Here is a 22812-nt window from a genome sequence, read left to right as displayed (position 1 = left end):
GTGCAGCGAGGCCCACGTAGCTGCCTGACTGATGTCCTGCAAGGAGACTCCCCGACCCAGGGCAGTACTAGCCAGCGTGGCCAGAGTGAAATGGTCGCGCACCTTCACAGGAGGCTCCTTTTTCGCCAAAGAGTAGCAAATATTGATGCACAAGACGACCCACTGAGAGATGGTCCGCTTGTGCACCGCCAACGTAACCAACAAAGAGCTAGTCGTCCACCCGGAGCTGGCGTGTGCGATCTAGATAGAAGGAGAGCGCACGTTTTGGGTCCAGACGGTGGAGCCTGTTCCTCTATCGAGGGATGCGGAAAGAAGGTGGGCAAGGTGATGGACTGCCCAATATGAAAGGGTGTGACCACCTTGGGCAGGAAAGAAGGACGAGTCCTCAGAACAACCTTGTCCGGATGGACAGAGAAGAAAGGAGGTTTAGAAGATAGAGCCCGGAGCTCACTCCCTCTCCTGGCAGAGATATAGCAACCAGGAATGCAGTTTTAAGAGTCAGAAGACGAAGAGGACAGTTATGAAGTGGCTCAAAGGGAGCGCACATCAGATACATTAGTACAAGATTCAAGTCCCACTGAGGCATCACGAAGGGAACATGTGTGTGATGCCTTTCAAGAATCTATTTACAACAGGGGACTTGAAAGGGGAAGGCTGATCAGGAAGCCTTAAGATGGCTGAAATGGCAGAGAGGTAGCCCTTGATAGTGCCCAGAGCAGAGCCCTGCTGGGCAAGAGAAAGAAGGAAGAGGAGAACCTCTGAAAGAGGGCAGAGAGTGCATCCACAGCCTTTGCTGTGCACCATGCCACAAATTTGCTCCACCTGCAGGCGTATACCGTTTTTTGTGGAGGGACGCCTGGCTGCCAGAATCACATCACAGACTTCAGGAAGCAAGTCAAATGGCCTCAACTGCTGCCGCTCAATCTCCTCGCAAGTAGGTGGAGAATGGACAGGTTTGGGTGGAGAACTGTCCCCTGCTGCTGCGACAGAAGGTCCTCCTGAAGAGGCAGACGAATCGGGGGATCAACTGACACGTTGAGTAGCTCGGGATACCAGTATCTTCGTGCCCAGTCCGGTGCCACAAGGATGATTTGGGCCCGGTCTTGCTTGATCTTCTTCAGCACTCTGGGTAGAAGTGGTATAGGCGGAAATGCGTATAACAGACCGCAGCTCCACTCGCAACGAAAAGCGTCGCCGAGCGAGTGCCGCCTTGGCAAGTCCAACGTGCAGAACTGACGACATTGCACGTTCTCTTCGGTGGTAAATAGATCTAACCAAGGCTCTCCCCACTGCTGAAAGAGACCTTGCGCCACGTCCGAGTTCAGACGCCATTCGTTATCCATCATGCACAGGCGGCTGAGTTTGTCCGCCCTGGCGTTCAGGGAACCTGCCAGGTGTTGAACCACCAGGGTGACGCCCTGGTGTTCCAGCCATGTCCAGAGACGCAGATCCTCCTGACAAGGGTCCCTGTTTGTTGCAGTACCACATGGCGGTGGTGTTGTCCGTGAACACCTGCACTACACTTCCCCAGACAGAGGGAAGGAATCCCTTCAGTGCAAGTCGGATCGCCCGCAACTCCAGAAGGTTGATATGGAGCCGGGACTCCGCCGGAGACCAGAGGCCTCTGATCTTCGCTCTCCCATGTGGCCCCCCCATCCCAGGAGGGACGCATCCATCACTACTACGTGCTCCGGTTGGGGTAGAGAGAGGGATCTGCCCTGACCCAATCGCGGTTCGTGAGCCACCACTGCAACTGACTCGCAGTGCCCTCCGAGATCAGGATGTGGTCAGACAGGTTGCCCTGCTGCTGTGCCCATTGAAACTTCAGGTCCCACCTGGCGTGATGCAACAGGCCATCAGCCCCAGGAGCCGCAGGGTCAATATGACCGAAACTCGGGATAAAGGCTGAAAGATCGGAATCAGAGAATGAATATACCGAAGCCGCAGTTCGGGCGAAAAAAACTAAACTGCGCCGAATCCAGAACCGCTCTGATAAGGAGCTTCTGAGAGGGGCACAGGTGTGACTTCGGCATGTTGATGGCGAGTGCAGGAGGTCGGCTGAAGGTGGGCTAGCCCACCTTCAACAACCAATTGTCGAGATAGGGGAAGACTGAAACCCCTGATCTGCGCAGATGAGCTGCGACCACCGCCATCACTTTCGTGAACACCCGAGGGACGCTGGTAAGGCCGAAGGGGAGCACGGTAAACTGAAAGTGCTTGTGGCCTTCAGTGAACCGCAGGTATCGCCGGTCTGCCGGCAGGACGGGGATGTGGAAATATGCGTCCTGCAAGTCCAACGCTACCATTCGTTCTCCAGGGTCCAGGGCAGCTAGGACCTGAGCCAAAGCCAGCATCTTGAACTTCTATTTCCGGAGGAAGTCGTTGACGCTCCATAGGCCCAAGATAGGGCGTAGGCCTCCTTTGACCTTCTGGGGTACCAGAAAGTAGTGGGAATAGCAACCACGTCCTACTTCTGGGCCAGGTGCGCACTCGATGGCCCCCTTGGCCAAGAGGACCATAACTTCCTCCTGCAGAAGTTGCAAGTAATCCTTCAACATGCGGTGGCACTGCAGTGGCATGGCTGGAGGGGTCACCTCGAAGGGGAGGGAGTAGCCCCTTCGGACGATTCGCATCACCCACCTGTCCGATGTGACGGAGCGCCAGTGGAGAAGTTGATGACGGACCGTGCCTCCCGTTGGCGTTGAATGGGCCTGAAAGCTCGGACTAGAAAGGCTTTGAGGCAGATACTGCAGGAGCGGATGTGGACTGGCCTTGCCGTTGTCCCCCGGCACCGCCACGGCGGTTACCACTGGTTCTGCGGCCTGTGGCTTGCAGGACGTGTGGGGGTGCCCCTTCCTTGGCCACGAAAGGGGCAAAAAGCAGAAGTTAGCTGGGGCTGGCCAAACAGGCCCAAGGACTTGCCCGTAGTCCTTGAAACACTCAAGCGCACTGTCTGCTTTGTCGCCAAAGAGGCAACGGCCATCGAAGGGCATGTCCATGGGGGTGGACTGGACAGCGCCCGAGAAATTGACGGACCTCAGCCAGGAGTGGCGGCGAACCACCACCGTCGTGGAAATCACCCTTCCCAGCGAGTCCGTGGTATCCAGTCCACACCTGATAGAATTAGGTGCCGCATCCCGCCCCTCCGCAAGGGCTTGGGTGAGCCAGTCCCGGGCCTCCTCCGGGCACCGGGGCAACACGTTCGCAACCGTGTCCCACAAGGAGTGGGTAGAACGGCCCAAAAGGCAAGCGGTGTCGATAGACCGCAACCCCAAACTCAGTGAGGGGAACAGTTTTTTGCCAAACTGATTAAACCTTTTGGATTCCCGATCCGAGGGAGCGGTCGGGAATGCGGTCTGGGACGTAGATGCCTGGATCACCAGGCTCTCGGGGGTTGGGTGTACAGACAGAAAGATATGGTCGCCCGGTGGCATCGGGCCACGTTCCGATCCACAGGGGGCACTGTGGAGGGCTTGGACCAGGTGCCCATCAGAACGTCCGTGAGTGCCTCATTGAACAGCAGCAGAGGCTCCAAAGAGCTTACTGGCGGTTGAAGCACTTCAGTGAGGGGATTAGTCCTCACGACCGCAGCAGGGAGCTCAAGAGCCAAGGCCTTGGCTGCCCCGCGCAACACCACACCATAGGTAGCACTCTCCTTCGTAGCCAAATAGGGAGGAGAGATGAATCCATTGTCAGGCGAAGTTTTCAAACCACTGGCCTCCCCTAGCTCATCTTCCCAGTCCTGGCTCATCTGGCACTGTTGTGCCAGAGGGTCCTCAGACCCCTCCCAGTCCTCCCCTTCATCAGTGTCCTGGTATACAGACTGGAATGACGGAGCCGGGTCGTAGGTGAAGGCCTCACCCATCGACGCCGGAGACGGCTCCGTATCGACGCCGGACCCGGACCGGGGCTGCAACCGAGGTCGACTTAGTCAGAGGATGGCTCCGGGAGCGACACCAATGGGGACCGCGCCAGCGGAGGAGTCGGGAAGAGGTGTGGCGCAGAGGCTAGGGCGACTGACTCTGGAATCTGGGGATCACGGTGCGATCCCCAGCACCGGTGGCAGATTAGCCCAGCACCATGTGACTCTGGGCAATAGCTTGCTTAAACTTCCAGACGGCCCCCAGCGCCAAGAGACCCTTACGGGTGATAGCGCACTTTACAAAATGTGGATTATTATTATAAGGTGAACCGGGGTCGACCGGGATCCGGGCACGGATCCCATGGGGGCCATCGGTGTCGGGACCGAAGTCGCAGACGGCGCCGGGGCTGAAGCAACCGACGGCACCCGAGCCACCGGTCCGCCGAGGCCCCCAGTCGGACCTGCGGGGCCCGAAGGCGCGCCAGCAGGCCTCAACGGAGGGAAGGGAGTCCTCATGGCAATGAGGAAGTCACGAATCTCCTCCGGCGTTGCTCGCAGGCCAGGGACAGCAGGGTATGGGCCTGGAGGCGGCGCTGGGGGCTCCGATGGAGCCGCGTGGGTGGTGTCGCCCGAACCCTTGGACGCGTCGCGCGAGGGGAGTCAGAAGAGCGATAACGCATCTTCGACTTCTTCTTAAAGTGCCTCGACTTACCGGAGGACTTGGAGCCCGACGAGTGATGACAGTGACTCGTCGAGCGATGACTGCGGCTCCTTGACTGGTCCCTCGACTTCCTCCTCGACCGGGACCTCGAGCGGCGCGGAGCCAACTGCCGGATCTCGAGTAGCTTGTGGGACCACTCCCGCCTAGCTTTCGATGTCAAGGCCCGGCAGTCGGGGCAAGACTTGTCGTCGTGGTCGGCTCGAGGCAGTAGAGACACCGATGGTGAGGGTCGGTCACCGACATCAGGCGGTGACAGGGGTCGCACAGATTGAAGCCAGGCATCCCTAGGGCACCAGGAGTCGAAGTCGACTCGAAAAAGAGATCCAAAATAGATTAAAAAGTTAGTCAAAAAATGACAAAGAGTACTGCTCTTCCCGGATCTGCGCTTGCTGGCGCGGAAAAAAGAAGAACTGACGTCAGCGCACGAGGGCGGCGTCTAAGTACTCCAACGACGTCATCCCGGCGATCAAAACGCCGACGACAGACGCTGAGCCGCAGACGAAGCCTACCGACGCGCCAGGGTACTGCTAATGAAAACTTTCCGGATCCAGTTTGATGCCTGGGGATATTCAAAGGTAAGGAATCTAACACTACCGTGTTTCTTTCAGATCTTGGTGAACACTATCAGCTATCCTTTGTAGCAGAGTGGGAGGTGATAGAGCTATTTCCTCTTTATGCCCACTGACTATCTTGTATAGGATACTAAAAGGAATTACAATATTAAAATATTACACACCTTCTCTGTATCGTGATTGATCATTTTGACATCCAATAATGATTTTATCGTTTTTGTCAGTTCTTTCTCATTCATCTGCGTGCTGTCCTGAAGTTCTCTGTAATTTACTATTTCGCTGTTGTTGAAGGCGAGCAGGACTGCCATTTGGTATGTCGTAACCATAGCAACATATGGTTTACTTAGATAATTCATTTTGACTTCACCTAGTGGGGAAAAAATAATTAGGATAGCATAAAACACAAAGTAAAGATATACTTTTTTCTAATCATCTTACATTAAAATTAAGATTTGAATAAGGGCTACACCATCAAAAACAGAATTATTTTGCTGAGGTTCGTGAAATGTAATACCAGGTATCCATGTACAACAGCGGGAAAACATTTATATTAAGGCCAATGTCTTAGAGACAGGAGGATTATGCCTTTGGAGAAGCCTGTGAAGGAGTCCATTGAAATCCAAGGGTAGGTTCATGAAGAGAAGAACCTGCAAGCAGAGGGGACAGAGTCTATGCCACTCGGAGGTGACTAGGAGGCATTGAAGCACAATGTCCACTGATGTTGAGAGGTTCAGAAGAGACAACGGTGACCCTGTCAATACAACTCTGAGGACAAGGCGACGCTGAGGAAGACCAGGAGCCGTGCATGAGCTGTCCCACGTAGAATGTCAGTGTCCAGGTGGTCGATGTCTGGAGGGAGCACCAACAAGCCTTGGTAGCTGCAACTGGAGTGGAAAACGAAGAGATGCTGTTGTTGGGACCAGCAAGGTCCAAGGGACTCACCAAATGCAGGAGAGTCAGACCTGGCCCGAGCAAGCAGGGGAGCCCATTGAAGCAAAGGAAGATCCTCAAGAGGACTCACAGACCGAAGGCACAGAAGTCGCAAGAGGACCTCGAGCAGCTCACCAAAGATGGAGGCCTACAGAGTAGAAGATGCGGAAAGGACACTGTTCTTGGCAGGAAGAGATACTGGAGGCTGGAGCTTCTTTACCCTGAAGATCTCTGGAGAGCAGAGCCAAAATGCCTTGACAAGGCCAAGTTGATGCGGTGCACAGGAGTTTGGTCCCAGCGGCTCAGGTGAGGGGTACAGTCCTGAGAAGACAGGTCAGGCCTCTAAAGAGCTGCAGGACCACCAGCTGTGTTGCTGGGCCTCAGGAAGTCTGGTCAGCTTCATTGTGGTGCCTGCAGATGCAGGGAAGTGATTCCTTCACTCTCCGGCAGATTACTTCGGATGTCCTTGATGCCCACAGGCCTTCTGGACAACCTCGATGAAGCATAGACACAAACAACGCAGAAGACTTGTAGAACAGCGAGACCAGGAGCAGCAGGAATCTTCCTTGATGCATTCTCAGTTCCAGTCAAAGTCCAAGTGTCCAGAGGGTCAAAGAGTGTCTTGGTTTCAGAGGTGAGTCTTGCTCCATGAAGAATCTAAAGACCCACCCACAGGGGAGCCCTTAAGTACCCTAGGGAAGGGTTGGAACAACTCTGGGGTAATTCCAAGAGGAGGGGCTGGACAGAGGGGAAGTTACTCCCAAGTCGTTTGTCCAGTTTTGTGCCAGAGGAGGAACCATCGTTCCTGACTGGCTCAATCTGGAGTATGCATGGAGGGTACCAAATGTGCCCTTCAAAGCAGTCCAGTGGCGCTGGAAAGTGCCCCCACCCCAGCCCTATACACTAAGCCCTTTCTGGGAGGTGGTCACACCTCCCTGTGACAGGAAACCTATTGTTCTACCTTACCCTGCTTGAGCTCAGCTCCAGGAGGGCAGAATCGTGTCTGTGGTAGGCCGCAGCACTAGACCCTGAAAGGCTGTTACTGGGAGTACAGAGTTGTCCCCTAGGGAGCAGCCCCCAGTACATAAGACTATACTCCCAGCACCGGAATCGGTGATGGGGTATGATTTCAACATGTTTGATAACAAACATGACCAGGTTTTGTTTAGCCACTATATAGTAGGACACCTCATAATGAATGATATCTGCTTTATACCTTAAAATCGCTGACCGAACTTACAAAGCCTAGAGAATCGACTTCAGGGTTTGTAGAGGTGTCCAGCTCATAGGGGCACCCTCACACTTGTAACCAAGCACCCTGCCCTAAAGACTGAAGTGTCTGCCATAGGGGTGACGTGGGTCCCTTGCTTACTGTGCCATTGGATTCAAGCTAGCCTGGCTGATGAAGGGTGACATACCCCGCAAGCGTTCCCAGTATGCTTGTTTCCGGTCCAGGGAGGACCAGGCTTGGCAGTTCGGTCTAGACTGTTTCCATGAGGCAGAGGGTCAAGACTGATTTGCATATGGCTGGGTCCAAACTGCGGTGGCGTAGTGGGCAAAAGAACTATGGATTTAACCCAGATCTCTTGACTGGGGGAGAATGTTTGAATCATTCAGCATTCCGTCCATCATTTGCTGCAGTCACACAAAGCTCAAAGTACTGCATTTTTGGGAGCTAAAGTTTGGGGTTATACTGACACCCAGAAGCTGGCCGTAGCGGAGAATAATTTTATAAGATCACTTATCTCAGTCATGATCAGCACCCCTCTTATCCCACTTTGCCTTGATCTAAGAGCAAAAAGTATTTTGGATGTGGCACAATTGAAACCATTAACATACTGGATTCGCATTTGGTCAACACCAGAGTTACTAGAATATAGGGACTCCTTAGGGGATTGGATGAAAACGGGCAGTGCTATGAAGGGTCCTTGGCTGCGGTTTATTTTTAGCTGTTTCAAGAAGCTAGGTTTACTCAAATTATGGGAGGATCCTGGAAAAACTAATATAGGAGGATTCTGGAAAAACATGTAAGGCAGAGATTGCTCTTCTGAAATCAACATATTAGGCCTGCGTAAATGACCAACAAGCCACAAGGCGACCTATGGGCAGTTGACAAAACAGTTTACTTATTTTATGCCAAGCCCGCACGTTGAAATATTAATGAATACCATTATACCACCCCTCACAAAAAGTTTAAACGCAAGGTTCCAATTAGGTAGTGTGCCCTTGAAGGCATTTACAAGAAAGTGGGAAAAAAACAGGCTTCCGACATGGGTCCAGCCTGCGATTCAGCCCTTGAAACAGAGGAACACATTTTGTTCAGCTCGGAGTATCGCAGCTCACGCCCAAAGTGCTATGCCTGGTGTGCTTGAACCTGGGTATCACCTGTTATACAGCTGCCTAGTGAATTTTAAAAAACTGATATTTCTGGCCCAATTGTGTTCTAGGTTTCTGTTTAATGTCTGCAATAAACAAGTAAAATTCCTGATCTAACTACATTTTTATTTTTTTAATTTTATTTTTAGAGTTTTATATAGTGCTGGCTAGACCCGGAGGTATCCGAGCGCTTTACATAAGGTTCCACAGAAATTACAAAATTACATCAGTTACACGTTACATAGGTTACTAGAAAAACATTTCAAGAGAGTAGAAAATTGAATAAATGGAGCTTACAAGTGTAAGGGGTGGGGTAAAGGGGTAGGAGGTAGATCGGATAGAGAGACGAAGAAGAGTCTGCCCAAAATGTGGCTGGGTAGGTGACACCAGAGGAGGGGGGGGGGGGGAATACACAGTCCATCTCCTCTTTAGCTATTGGGTAGCTCCACCGGGCATCAGCCAAACAGCTAGGTTTCAACTGGAAAACAATTAAAGAGCAAGGAGGAGAGATAAATGGAGCATAAAGGTGAAAGGGGGTGGAGTAAAGGGGTAGGAGGGAGAATACAACGGAGAAACAAAGTAAGTTCTGTCCAAAGACCGGCTGGGTAGGTGACGGCTGAAGGGGTAGTCCACAGCCCATCTTTAGCTACCAAGTAGGTCCACCGGGCATCGGTCAAAAAGCTAGGACTCCACGGTCAGAGGTAGGTTCATAGATTCCGTATCCTGATGGGTAGGCCAGATGGGCGATGTGTTTGAGAACTGGCCGATGTACGTTTTTTCTAAGAGTAATAGCACAACGTGTTAGGGACCACTGTGGCTGGGCCCCTCTTATCTTTGGGGTCCCCTTTGTGTGCTGCGGGGAAAGGACGCGTCCGTATATAGTTGTCCCTGATATGTGCCCAGGACCTTCTAAGCCCTTGAAATGGTGGGTCTCCTTGAGATGACTCATAGCAGCCATCTTAGGGTCAGGCATGGGCTGGGTGTTTGCCTGTCTCACTGTGCCTGGGCCATCTGTTCCTGGTCTTAAGCCCCGTCAAGGTGCCTCAATGACTCTCTCCAGTCTCCCCCCCCCGCTGCGGGGGTGCCACCTGCGTGATCTCTCGTTAGGGGAGTCCCGGCCCCCATTTTGAAGTTAGGCAGGCCGACACAGGTGTTTTCCCCCCTCCCGGTGGTCGTGTTCCTTACCCCCATTCACTTGGTTAAACTAATGAATCAAATTCAAATAAAAAGATTCCTGGATATTATAAACTGGTGGTATATAAAAGATCAAACCACCCTATCTAACCTGAAATCTCTTAGTCATACCTGCAGATAGCAGGCTGTCTAAACTATATGTTGCAGTGATGCTAAACGTATGACTCAGCCGGCTTATTTGAAAAACCACCTTGTACTGCTGGTTAAGATTCTAAAATGTTTAAAATTAGGTTTTAACAAATATTGTAGAAATTTGCACTTTTATCAATTTGTGTACTTTCTTGACTTTGTTGTGTCATATTGTCCACCAATTTTGGACTTGCTGGGATCTGTTAATGTCTTGATTTTTTTGCACTTTATGAATTTTACACTTTACTTAGTTTGCCAGGATACATTTTTTGCCAGGTGTTTCATCCGATTTTATATTTTTCAATGATCATTCAGTATAAATGTACTGGCTGCAGCATTTTGCTGTACCGTACTATTCTGTGGCTAGTCTCAGTGAAGCCCTTTGTGATGAATAATGAACTGAGAATTGACATTTTAAAAATGCCTGTTGTATACTTCTATTAATTGACTTTAATGTTATTTTTGATGTTTTTACTGTACACTTGGATGGTTATGGCAACCGAATAAAGTATTTTGATGATGACTTTCAAAAGTTTGCAAACATCCACAAACCTTTTGGGTATTCATAGACTTTTCAGTGAATCCTGCACTTGAACACACTTTGCGGGTAAAAATCAAACCATTTGAAAGTCATAGATATGATTCAGGGGCGTACATGGCTTCATCAATTTGGCTCTGTGTAACTAAATGCTACAAGTGCATGGCGTCCAGATAAGTATAACAAAGCCAAAGCTTAACTGCTACCATGATATCTCGTACTTCATATTCAATACAACAGTTTGTCTTCTGTTTGGGGACCCCAGTGTAGTGGTACCACCATTAAAGAGGTGTGAGGTTTCTGTACTTGGCTGTCTGTTGCCAGCCCAACTGAAGAAGTAATTAGGAACAGACAAAAAGGCCGGTCTCAGCGAAACATGCCCTCACCACTGCCATCCACCAAATGGCAGTGCTCCGGAAGATTAACTAGTAGATCCTTGCAAACAAAAGACTCCATGGAATTTTTAAAGGTAGCTCTGTCTCTACCCTTCTCACTTCCTCCAGCTACAAATATGCTGGAAATACACTTTCAGTGCCCGGAAACAGTCCTCATCCTCCATCTAGTGCAAAGGCAGACCAGGGGTATCCAAAATGGATCCACTGGCCTCCAGTGCTCAGAGTTAGTCATACACAGTTTGTGACAACTCGTGTTGCATGCTTTATACATGCACGTGACATACATAAGGGATGCCAGCACAAGTGTCTGGGCATACAAATAATAGGGGAACTTTTGAAAAGTGGGTCAGTAGGTCTCACTCCTAGTGACACAGATAAAAAGGTTTGATCACCATATTGATCTCTACTAAGAACAAAGAATGACACTTAACATACTATGTCCAGAACACAGACAATAGTCCACTGCTCACAATGATTGCACCCTTGGTGAGCACCTCTGTGGATCAGGAGAAGTACTGGTTCTTAGATAGTCAGGACAAGCCTAGGTCCTTGCACACACGCTAGAATGGAGTGAAGCCGGAGCCAAAATAAAAATCATGGATACCAGATATACATGCAGTTGGGAGCTCAGTGCAAAAGACCATGCCCTTTTGCAACCACCAACAACACATCTCTACAATCCAGGCAGGGAGCGCTGGGAACGTGAACTAGGTAGGACCCCGAGCCATAAGAATGGGACCAGATCTCTTATAGAGCACGCCACTCTGCATACCATACCGGGCTTACGGAGACACTAACCAAGATATCCACATATTGTTATTACACCCCAGAACGAATACATGAGATGGACCGCAGTAAATAACCAAATTGGTGGCGGGGTTGAGGACACACGGGCACCCTGTTACACCTCTTGTGGGACTGTCTCCTTCTCCATGCCTACTGGACGCATGTAATAGATGACATTGATAATCATTTCCAAACAGAACTACCCCGATTCCCTGCCTACGTCTTGCTGGGGCTCCCTAATCCATTGACATATCCCTTGTGCTGGTTTTATATGAGCTGCTTTCAATAAAAAGATTTAAACCCAAAAGACCATGCCCTTCATCAAGACATAGGACATTCTCTCCCTAAGAGTACTAAACAATGCAAAATATTGTGTATATTTTATGAACTCATCACTCTTTGAGAGAGGTCGTTGGCAATGTGGAGCATGAGGAACACTGTCAACTGAGAAGCTGGTAAGCTCTGTTATTCATGAAGCTAGTGAGGTCCATGCACCTTATAATGAAAACATGAAGATGCACACATTTTTAGGGCTGCTGGTAAGGCACAATCTCGCTTTTGGGAAAGGCCTTTGAGCTCATACATGCTTTGTAGCAAATGGTGAGCAGAGTGCATTTGTGGTCAGAAAGACGCATTGATTACACATGTATGCATTCGTATGCACACACCCACAAAGGAATCAAATGACAAGCTGTAAGCTCATGTTTGTAGGCTGGTGACAGACTCCTACATTCCAGATTTAGGGCGGGTGGTGGAGGAACGGTGAGCATGTACCTAGTATGTCAGGTGGTGACATATTTTAGGGTATGGAGTGAGCAGCAAACTCAGTCATTCTAGGTCAGTTGTTTGTATCTTTGAATTGGGAGGGATACATCAGAATTGTATTTTTGTCAGGTTACATCGTTAATTCAACTTTTCTAAATAAAAATAATTACACTTATTTTCGGTCTCTATTACCTACTCTCCGTTACGGCACATATCATTTCTGTGAGATGGAAGGGCGCGATTCAGTACTCTACCAATATTGGTACCGCCGTTATCATCTGGCTCAATGAATGTCCCAAGAAGCAAGGTGGACTGAATTTGGAGATGTACAAATACCTAATAGTAATACAAATAGGGGAAGAGGAAGCGCTGATGGCTCACTGTAGGTTATCCTGCTCGATTCAGGACCTTGTCCCTCTTGCAAACCTGGACAAAGCAGCATGGATTAGTTACTTACCTGTAATCCTAGGTCTCTTCCAGGGATCTCCTCATCAAAGTCATAAGCATTACAATATTCCCGCCCATGCGCGGGACCCCGGAAATACTATTATATATGTGCCCCACATATATATATATCTATAACAAACGCCAAAGTTATTAGACATAGAATTTTCAAAAATCCCATAGAGAAAAAATCCTAACTATATATACCTACTGGCGACCGCCAGTAGGTAATATATATCTATATATATCTATATATATATATCTATATATATATCTATATATCTATATATCTATATATATCTATATATATCTATATATATCTATATATATATATATATATATATATATATATATATATATATATATATATAAACATAAGCAATTGCAGCCTAACAAACACCAGAGCGGAATCATGCTGTAACGAATTTCCACCATACATGAAAAACATGCATTAGAAACAGGAAAAACAACAACAAAAATTGTTTAGAAACTGTTTTAATGCTCAGCAAACAGTAGAAATTCTCATAAATAACTGAAAGCATAGAAAGCTCCCAGGCTGCATTGCAAACACCCAGTCTAAAAAGACTGAAATGCTAACCTGTAGCTGCATAGCAATAAACTGACACCGTGCCTTTAAGGCACCCCTGACCCCCAGCTTCCCATCATGCCTCAGGGGTGACAGTTAGGTCAGTTGTTCTTTGCAGAGATTGAAAAAACCATGGTACAAAGAGGTTAACAATATCTCCAAAATATAACAGTCCTTTGCCCGGGGAGGCGGGAGGGTTGCTTATGACTTTGATGAGGATACCCCTGGGAGAGAACTAGGATTACAGGTAAGTAACTAATCCTTCTCTTCCAGGGGATCCTCATCAATATTCAAACATTAGAATAGAATAGCAAGCCTCACCTCATCTCCCTGCGGGCAAAGGAGAACACAGTAATGTGATCAATAAGCTTAGAAAAAACCAAGCTCGGATAGAGCAAAAACTATCCAAACAGATTCCTCAAGGAGGCTTGGCCTACTTGAGAATTAGCCCTGGAATCAGATTCTAGGCAGTAGTGCCTTGTAAAGGTATGAACCGATCTCCAGGTTGCAGGCTTGCAAATCTCTGACATTGGGACGTCATGTAAGAAAGCAATAGTGACCCCTTTCCCTCTTGTGGAATACGCCTTAGGAGGCAACAGTAAGGGTCTTTTGACAATTAACTGATCCGTCTTCCTTATCCCCTTGGTACTCTCGAAGTAGAATTTAAGCACCCTCTTGAGGCCCAAGAAATGCAGCGACCGCTCAGCCGGGGTCGCTGGGTTTGGGAAAAAAGACGGAAGGGAAATGAACTGATTAATATGAAAATCAGACACTACCTTAGGGAGAAAAGACAGATGTGCCCTCAAGATTACTCTGTTATGGTGGAAAACAGTGTAAGGCTCTTTGGTACACAGCGCTTGGATCTCGCTTACTCTGCGCTCTGATGTAATGGCTACCAGAAAAGCGGCCTTCCAAGACAAATGCTGCAAGGAAGCTCTGTGGATTGGCTCAAAAGGTGAGCCCATCAATTTAGATAACACAAGGTTCAACTCCCACGGAGGAGAAGGGTTTCGAACAGAACCACATTTCCTTCAGGAAGGAACTTAAAACCTGGCTATTCGATAAATAATGCACCCCCACCCCCAAGCGCCTTGAGACCCTCTGGGTGAGTAGTGCGCTATACAAATTACTGAACTTGAACCTCTTCAACCCCTGTAATAAGTAGTTGACCACCTGCATCTGGAAAAAAGAGGGCTGACTAGGCGACTTCCTGTACGCCGTAATGGCCGACAAATGCACCCTGATAGAAGCATACTTTAAACCAGATCTTGCTAAGTACAGAAGGTAAGGGAGAATGACATCATCCTGCCCCTTCGTAGGATCAAGGTGATGTTCTCTACACCAGAGAAAAAACCTCTTCCACTTAATTGCGTATGACGCTCTTGTGGAGGGTCTTTTGGCTTCTTTCAAAATGTGCATGCAATCAGGAGGCAGTTTTAAATGTCCGTATTGCAGGAGCTCAGGAGCCATGCTGTCAAGTTCAGTGAGGGAAGGTTGGGATGAAGAATCCTCCCGCCCATCTTGGTCAGCAGGTCCGGCCTGCAAGGTAGTCTGGAGCTATCAGAATCATCTTCATGTTGGATCTGATTAGCTTGGACACCACCTTCGGGATCCGGGGCAGAGGAGGAAAGGCGTAAGCAAATGTCCCTGACCAGTCCATCAAAAGCGCATTCCCCCTTGTCCTTGGACGGTGGAATCTGGACGCGAAGGCGTGGCATTTTTTGTTTTCGTCGTCTGCGAACAAATCCATGTCCGGACGACCCCAGCGATGGAAAAGGTCCGCCACCACCTCGTCGTTTAGCACCCAGTCTGGCTGATCTTCGAAGTGCCTGCGGAGTGCGTCTGCCTTGACATTTAGCTCTCCTGGAAGGTGCACTGCCACCACCTTGAGGTTCCGGGCGAGAAGCCAGTGCCAGATCGCCTGCGACTCCAGGGAGAGAGGACGTGACCGAGTTCCACCCTGTTTGTTCAGGTAGAACAGGGTCGTCGTGTTGTTGGTCTGGACCAGGACCGAATCGGACTCGATTGCAGGTAGGAAAGCTTTCAGGGCAAGGTGAACTGCTCGTAGCTCCAGCATATTGATGTGGTAGGTTTGTTCCTTTGCCGACCACCGTCCTTGTATCTGAAGGCACCCCATTTGTGCCCCCCAGCCTTGCAGAGACGCTGGTTCTTGTTCTGGGACCATTGAGGGGTTTGAACCCTCTGTTGAGGCCCCTTGCGCTGGTTGGATTTGTAGCGGCGTTTAAATTCTTTCTTTTTCTCCAACCCAACCGCCTTGAGGGTGTCCAACTCGGTCTTCATCCTACTCATCTCTTCATCTGCGTGTGTGCCGAAGAGAGAAGAGCCAGAGAAAGGGAGGTTCAAGATCCTCTGCTGCGCATCTGGTTTTAGACCGGTCAATCTCAACCAGGATGATCTTCTGGCGCATATTCCATGCGCGTAAGAGTGCGCTGATAGCACCGCACCATCTGCCACTGTGCTAATCATTTGATTCGCCACCAAAGTTCCTTCAGTGACTAGACTATCTCGTCAAAGTCCTTTTGGTCTTCCTTTGGGAGCTTGGTTTTGAATCGCTCCAAAGAGTCCCATAAAGCTCTGTCATAGCGGCCTAGCAACGCTGGGGACCTTAAGGGTAGCCGCAGCAGAATTGCAGGCCCTGCAACCTCACGAGTCCTGGGACCTGCTCTCTATATCCGGTGGAACAGAAGTAGTAGCCGTTACAGCATGCCTCCTTCGTGCTGCCACTACGATGACTGTCTGCAGGAGGGTCCGTCTTAACAAAGACCGGATCAGAGGTAGCCGGCTTGTATTTCTTCTGGATGCGAGCCAGCACCGCCTTAATGGTTGCTGGAGAAAGGAACGTGTCCATGAACGGGTCAAGGATCCCAGGAACCAATGGAAGCAATGGTCGAGACGGTCTTCAGATGAAGTGTCTCGAAAATCACTGTCGTTGTGACTTGTGGAACAGACATCTCAAGATTGAGTTTCTGAGCACCTCTCTGCAGAACCTCATGGTATGTATTAATGTCATCTATTGGAGAGACCCTGGAAATAGGGCTGTCAGACAGCGTGGGGGAAGAATCCCTCTAGGAGGAATGGGTAGAGGAAGTCGAGAAAGTAGATGGTGTTCTTCTACTTCGATGATGAGCACTGTGCCTCCTTTCTCGTGATCTGACTGTGCGTTCCTCTCGCCTCGGGGAACGCGATCTATAGTGCCTTCCCTCAGGGGACCTCTCGTGCTTGTGCCTGGGAGAGCTCACTCTGTCCACCTCCTCCACCAGTCTCTTAAGAGGAGACCTATGCACCGGACTGGCATACTCACGCATTCGCCTTGTCGCCCCTGAATCCTGCCAGTGATGTAAGGGCAGCCGCCATCTTGGGGACAACTGAAAAGCAGAAGGAGCCTCCTTTTGTCTTGAAGGAGACTTGCGTACATGGCTTGCAGCTTCCGGAGTGGCTGATCTTGAAGAAGCCCGCCTGGAAGAGTGCGAGGACGAATGGCGCAAGGCTGACTCTGTCACCACCTCCAGACCTCACTGAGGCCTGCCTCGACGTCAAGCGTGCTCTCGACGTCGAACCAGCACGCCTTTCAGACGTCGACCTTGGCTCCTGACTTCTCGCTGGCTGGACCTCTGGTCTGCTCGACGTCGAACGCCGTCTCGACGGCGACCGGTGCCGATGAGAAGCAGGTGAAGAATGCTGCCTTGACATCGAACGGCGGTGTGAAGCCGACGACAGAGGGTCTCTCTTTCTCGACGCCGGCGGAGCAGTGTTCAATCGCGACGTCGGAGGTCTACGAGACGACGGTGGAGGGGTATTTTTCACCCTCGACGCCGAACATCGTCGAGACGACGATGGGGACCTCCTCCTCGACGCCGATCGTCGCCGAGTTGACGACGGCGGAGGACTCTTAGCTCTCGAAGTCGATCGCTGATGGAACTGCGACGACAGAAGTGAGCTTGCCCTCGACGCCGAACGTCGCGCCGACGACGGTGGAGGGTCTTCGCTCCTCGACGCCAATCGTTGCCGAGTTAACAATGGCGGAGGTGTTTTGCTCCTCGACGCTGATCGTCGCCAGGTTGACGACGGCGGATGGGTGACCCTCCTCGAAGCTGATCGTCGCCGGGTTGACGACGGCGGAGGGTCTCTGGTCGCGGGAACAAGGTAGCTTGCCCGCGGACTGGCGCCATGCTGAAATTGTAGTTTTTCAGAAACCGGGTAGGCCTCCTGACTGACATGAGTCTTATCGCCCCATATCACTGCTCAACATCGAAGCCAAGCTACTGGCTAAAGCGTTGGCAAACCGCCATCTCCCATATGTCGCAGACTTGGTCCATCCGGATCAGGCGGGCTTCATGCCGCATAGGGCGACACGACACAACATCAGACGTGCGCAGGCGGCGGTGGACGCTATAGGGGCCACTGGGGAATGGGCGGCATTATTACTGGCAGACATCGACAGGGAGTTCGACTCAGTCAGCTGGACGTACCTGTTCGCCCTCTTGCCGCGCCTCAACCTGGGCCCAGTGTTTATTTCATATGTCAAGCTGCTATACACAGACATCACTGCATCCGTACGTGTGTCTGGGGGGATCTCAGAGAAATTCTTGATTGCCAGGGGAACCCGACAGGGATGCCCTCTGTCCCCCTACCTCTTTGCGCTGGCCATGGAACCTTTGGCCTCTTGGGTGCGCATCGATGCACAGCTTCGTGGCTTTGTGTGGGGAGCAGGACTCTCAGATAGAATTGCGCAGTATGCGGACGATGTCCTTTTCTTTCTGACCGATCTTAACCGATCTGGCCCTCGAATATTGGAGACAATGCGCATATTTGGTGAGGTGTCAGGACTTTTTCTCAACCCGCGCAAGTCGACCCTCTGGGTGCTGGGCGGGGAGACGGGTGTATACCCCTGGGCATCGGCCTTGCAGGTGGCGGTCGGGGGTCTGAAATACCTGGGAGTCTTCCTGTCCGAGCCCGCGGTTATCGCATGGGAGCGCAACGTGCTGCCTGTGTGGGATAGAGTCCAATCGGATATCAAGACAGTCTCGCATGCCCCTCAACATCTACGGTAGGTCTGCGATTTTCAAGATGGTCGCCCTCCCGCGCCTACAGAACCACCCGCATAAGATCGAACCACAGTGGTTCAGTCGGGTAAATTCGGTGCTGGGCCGCTTCCTGTGGTCGGGGGATGCCGCCAGGGTGGCGCTGCGGACTTGCTTCCTATCCACATATTGTGGGGGTCTGGCCACATCGGACCTCCTGTCCTACTATCAGGCCTCCCACCTATTGGTTCTGAATGAATGGTGGTACTGCAATAGAAGTGACCCTGCATACGCCCTCGAACGCGTGTTGATGGGAGATACCACATTACATGCGCTATTTTACTAGGCTGGGCAACGGAGGAGACTGCCGCAAGTCACACAGGTGGTCTTCATGATTTGGAGACAAGTACTGCGCCGTATGGGCTGGTGGGGCAGACTGACGGCAGAAACCCCACTATGGAACAATTGTCAGCTCCCCGCACTGGCCTCGCTGACGGGGTTTGGTGGCTGGGACTTTATTGGAATTTCCTCGCTTGGACATGTTCTTACCGGGGTTACACTCAAGTCCTTTCAAGACCTTAGCACTGAATTTAGTATGCCCAAGACCCAATTCTTTCAATATCTACAGTTCCGCCATGCGCTTGCACCTAGTCTGGTTGGCTTGGATCAGCTTCCCGAATTTAGTCCAGTGGAAGCCAAGCTCTTCATGGGAGACCTGGGGGATAAAAAAGTATCCAGAATCTACCAATCACTGGTCACCCATTGCTCCTCTTCCCTAGTACCGCTGAAAGAATCCTGGGAAACGGATATTGGTCCATTGGACGAGGATGATTGGAGGGAGGCCCTGGAATCCCCCCGTGGGGCTGCCATAGCCGTGCGGCTCCGGTTCATACAATTTAAATACCTGCATAGGGCCTATTACACCAGAGAGACTGTGGAAGGCTGGCCTAATTGCGACTCCGGAGTGCCTGCGCTGTGGGACTGAGAGAGGTACACTATTGCATACGGTGTGGTCCTGTGTGGGTCTGACCCGATTCTGGAACGGTGTGTGGAATTGTTTGTCGGAGGTGCTGGGATGGGATCTTCCCCGTACGCCCAGGCTGGGTCTTCTGCATATCCTGGAGAATGTGGGTGGGAACATCTACAAACGTCACTTCTTGTTGGGCCTGGTAGTGGCCAAGCGGAATCTGGCAAGGGCATGGAAGGGTGAGCGTGCTCCTCCACTGAGCGCCTGGAAAGCGGGCCTGGATTATCTCATGAGGTTAGAGTTACCAGTGTTTGAAGCCAGGGGATGCCCCGGAAACATTACAAGATCTGGAAACGGTGGGCAGACTACAGGGGGTTAACTTTGGAGCCCACAACAGACTTGGATGATGGACTGCCTGCAGATGGGGACTTCCAGGCCTAGGGGGGCACTCGATGATTGCTGTTCTCTATTCATGTGCTGCGGTTGAAGGTGATCACGTGCATTGGGTTAGGGTGGGATAAGGGATGGGTAGTCAGGGCGTTGGGTGGTAGAGGGGTGAGGGGGGGGCGGGCGGGGGGCGTTTTGAGTGATTAGGTCTGTATACACCTTGCTATATGTCTGCCATTTGACAGTGTCCTCCTGATTGTGGAGAACTGTATCTATGCTCTGCCTAATCAATCAATAAACACGGTTGTAAAAAAAAAAATGACCAAACCTGTCAGAAAAAGACAGCCTCTTACTTGCAAAGATGAAAAACGTCGAAGTAAGGAATAAAAGTTGTGAAAAGTGAAGAGATTTTCTGACAAAAGTCAGAAAAAATTGGAGCTGTGTTGCCAGGATCTTTCCTGAAGGAGCCGGAAAGAACAACTGACCTAACTGTCACCCCTGAGGCATGAAGGGAAGCTGGGGGTCAGGAGTGCCTTAAAGGCACGGTGTCAGTTTATTGCTATGCAGCTACAGGTTAGCTTTTCAGTCTTTTTAGACTGGGTGTTTCCAATGCAGCCTGGGAGCTTTCTATGCTTTTAGTTATTTATGAGAATTTCTACTGTTTGCTGAGCATTAAAACAGTTTTTAAACAATTTTTGTTGTTGTTTTTCCTGTTTCTAAGGCATGTTTTTCTATGTATGGTGGAAATTCCTTACAGCATGATTCAGCTCTGGTGTTTGCTAGGCTGCAATTGCTTAATATATATATATATATATATATATATATATATATATATATATATATATATATATATATATATATATATATATATACATATACATATACACATATATACACATATATATATATATACACACACACACACACACACACACATATATATATATATATATATATATATATACACACACACATATATAATAGTGTTTCCGGGGTCCCGCGCATGGGCGGGAATATTCTAATTCATTTGACTATTGATGAGGATCCCCTGGAAGAGAAGTCAATTTTTTTTAATGCAGCTAGAGTAAGAAAAGGAGAAAGTAAAGGTGAAAAGCGGTTAGAGAAAGGTAAATTACAGCACATTTGAAAGCAGCAACATTGCTCAATTGCTACTGTGGTATTTAAGTTAAAAGCATATATAGTGCTTCAATTGCTTCCTCTCCTTTACTGACTAATCAAAATAAAATGTCACACAAATGTCATCAATTACATGGTGATTAGTCGAAGATCAGTGTATTAGCACTGGAATGACCTGGAGGTTGTTGGTCCACCAAATGACAAATGGATACATAAATTAAATCCTTTTTTCCCAGGCATTTAGTCCCAGCAGATGCTTTTTGGTGACCAGGAGTTTTTGTGGCAGTGCGGTTTTTAAATGCTAGCTACAATCGTGGTTGCTCAGTAACAATAGGCACATTTCAACTGCAGTCACCATTGTTGAGTAGGCCTCTATGAAAATACAGAGAATGGAGGCTTGAGGTCACAGATCATGTTTTTTCAGTTAGGTCTACTTAAAAGTAACCTTGCTTGCTTGGTTGGTTAGTTCTTTTCATCTTCTTTCAGTCAAAACTTGGGGCAAACTGACAAAACTCTGTACTGGTACAGTGGCCCAGAAAACGCAGATTGTGAAACCGGAGTTCGACATTTAGTCGGCACATTTGAAGCTATCCTCTTAAAGCAAACAAAACAATCACTGATTTCATGTTCAATGACTCATGTGAGATCATATCTAGGGGTGTCTTGATTTTGGGGTTAACTACTTGGGAGTAGCAGCCTTAGTTTTCTTATTTTCAAACTCCTTATGTTTAAATAGCAACACCTTAATTTACTTCCTACATTTAATTTTCATTAACTATCTAAAACGAATGCACACACAAATACATACACATGCATGCACCCTGATTGTGAATTGCTTTTTAGTAGTACTTAGTACAAAGATAGAGCAAGGAATTACTGTACTAACCTGTACAAAGATAATGTAACCACGTAAGTTTTCTTCCACTAAAATGCTGACTGTAAAATAATTCGAACTGCAAAACAAAATAATCTTGTTTAGCAAATGCTCATGTAAATGATTTGGCTTATCCTCATACTAGTCAAGACAGTAGGAAACAAAAAATCAAAAAAAAAAATCAATTGTTTAATAAAACTTGCATGTCCCTAACCCAAGTATGCTTTCCAAACGCCCCAGCAGTCTCAAAGCTGAGACAGCATATGCTCCCTACAAATCATAATGCTGGGCACTCTGTCTAAGTCTAATGAACCCTGCCCTCCAAATCCTCCATATGTCTCCTAGTTAACTTGATTGGGAGTGAAGGCCTAGCTCCTAGGCGGCAGCACAAAGATTGCGTCAGATGCAGGACATACAAGAAATATGAACGCTGAGTCATGGATTCACCCAATAAGAAATAACACATTAATAAACACTCTTAAATTACCATTCAACATAGATTATTAGGTAATGGTAGTCATGCAGATCTCAGTTAATATAAAAAGATATAGCAGAAACTAACTTTACAGCGGTTAGCATAGACAGCTATCTAAGGTAAGGAGATAGCCGTAGGACTCACTACTGAACCAGTTCTAAAATGTATATACTGATTAGGTTATTTGAAGGGGCCCGATCTATATCGGATAGGGACTTCATAGATTTTGAGAGCATGACGCTTAGTCTCCGAAGGTGCTACCCACAATGAGTGAATGGTCCTGTTATCAGAGGGAATTCATCGAAGCTATGATAGGGGGTTAGGAACGGTTACAAAACCAAAACAAACAAATTTAACCCTTTCCATGCGGCCGCGATTCCCCTGGTGTGCTGTAAACAGCACGAACAGGGGCGGGCCGTGACAAACCCCAGCCGTCATCAGCACACGAGCACCGTAGTGCATGACGGCTGGGGTTCGTCCTCATCATGGAAGGGGTTAACACAAAGCAAGAGAAGCAATAGTTCCAACTTGTGGCCCCTAGTCTGAGGTCGAGGGAAACACAAGTAAAGTGGTTACTGTAGCTCTACAGAGCTGGTCGGGGGCCCTATTGCAGCTCAGGTATACCCACCTCA

General features: G+C 49.2%; 1 protein-coding gene across 1 annotated transcript in view; it reads right to left on the bottom strand.

Annotated features, from left to right (window-relative positions):
* The window catches only part of CUL2 (cullin 2), a 570015-nt gene that overhangs the window by 110765 nt on the left and 436438 nt on the right, over nucleotides 1–22812 (bottom strand). Inside the window, exons 17-18 of the mRNA XM_086941531.1 lie at nucleotides 21718–21784; nucleotides 5320–5522 (exon numbers count right to left, since the gene is read on the bottom strand). Of these exons, the coding sequence (XP_086797657.1) occupies nucleotides 5320–5522; nucleotides 21718–21784 (270 nt within the window). The remainder of the gene's footprint in view (nucleotides 1–5319; nucleotides 5523–21717; nucleotides 21785–22812) is intronic.

This window comes from Lissotriton vulgaris, chromosome 10 (assembly GCF_964263255.1).
Source record: "Lissotriton vulgaris chromosome 10, aLisVul1.2, whole genome shotgun sequence".
NCBI lineage: Eukaryota > Metazoa > Chordata > Amphibia > Caudata > Salamandridae > Lissotriton > Lissotriton vulgaris.
Note: the sequence above shows the minus strand (reverse complement) of the source record. Positions and strands in the feature narration are given on the sequence as shown.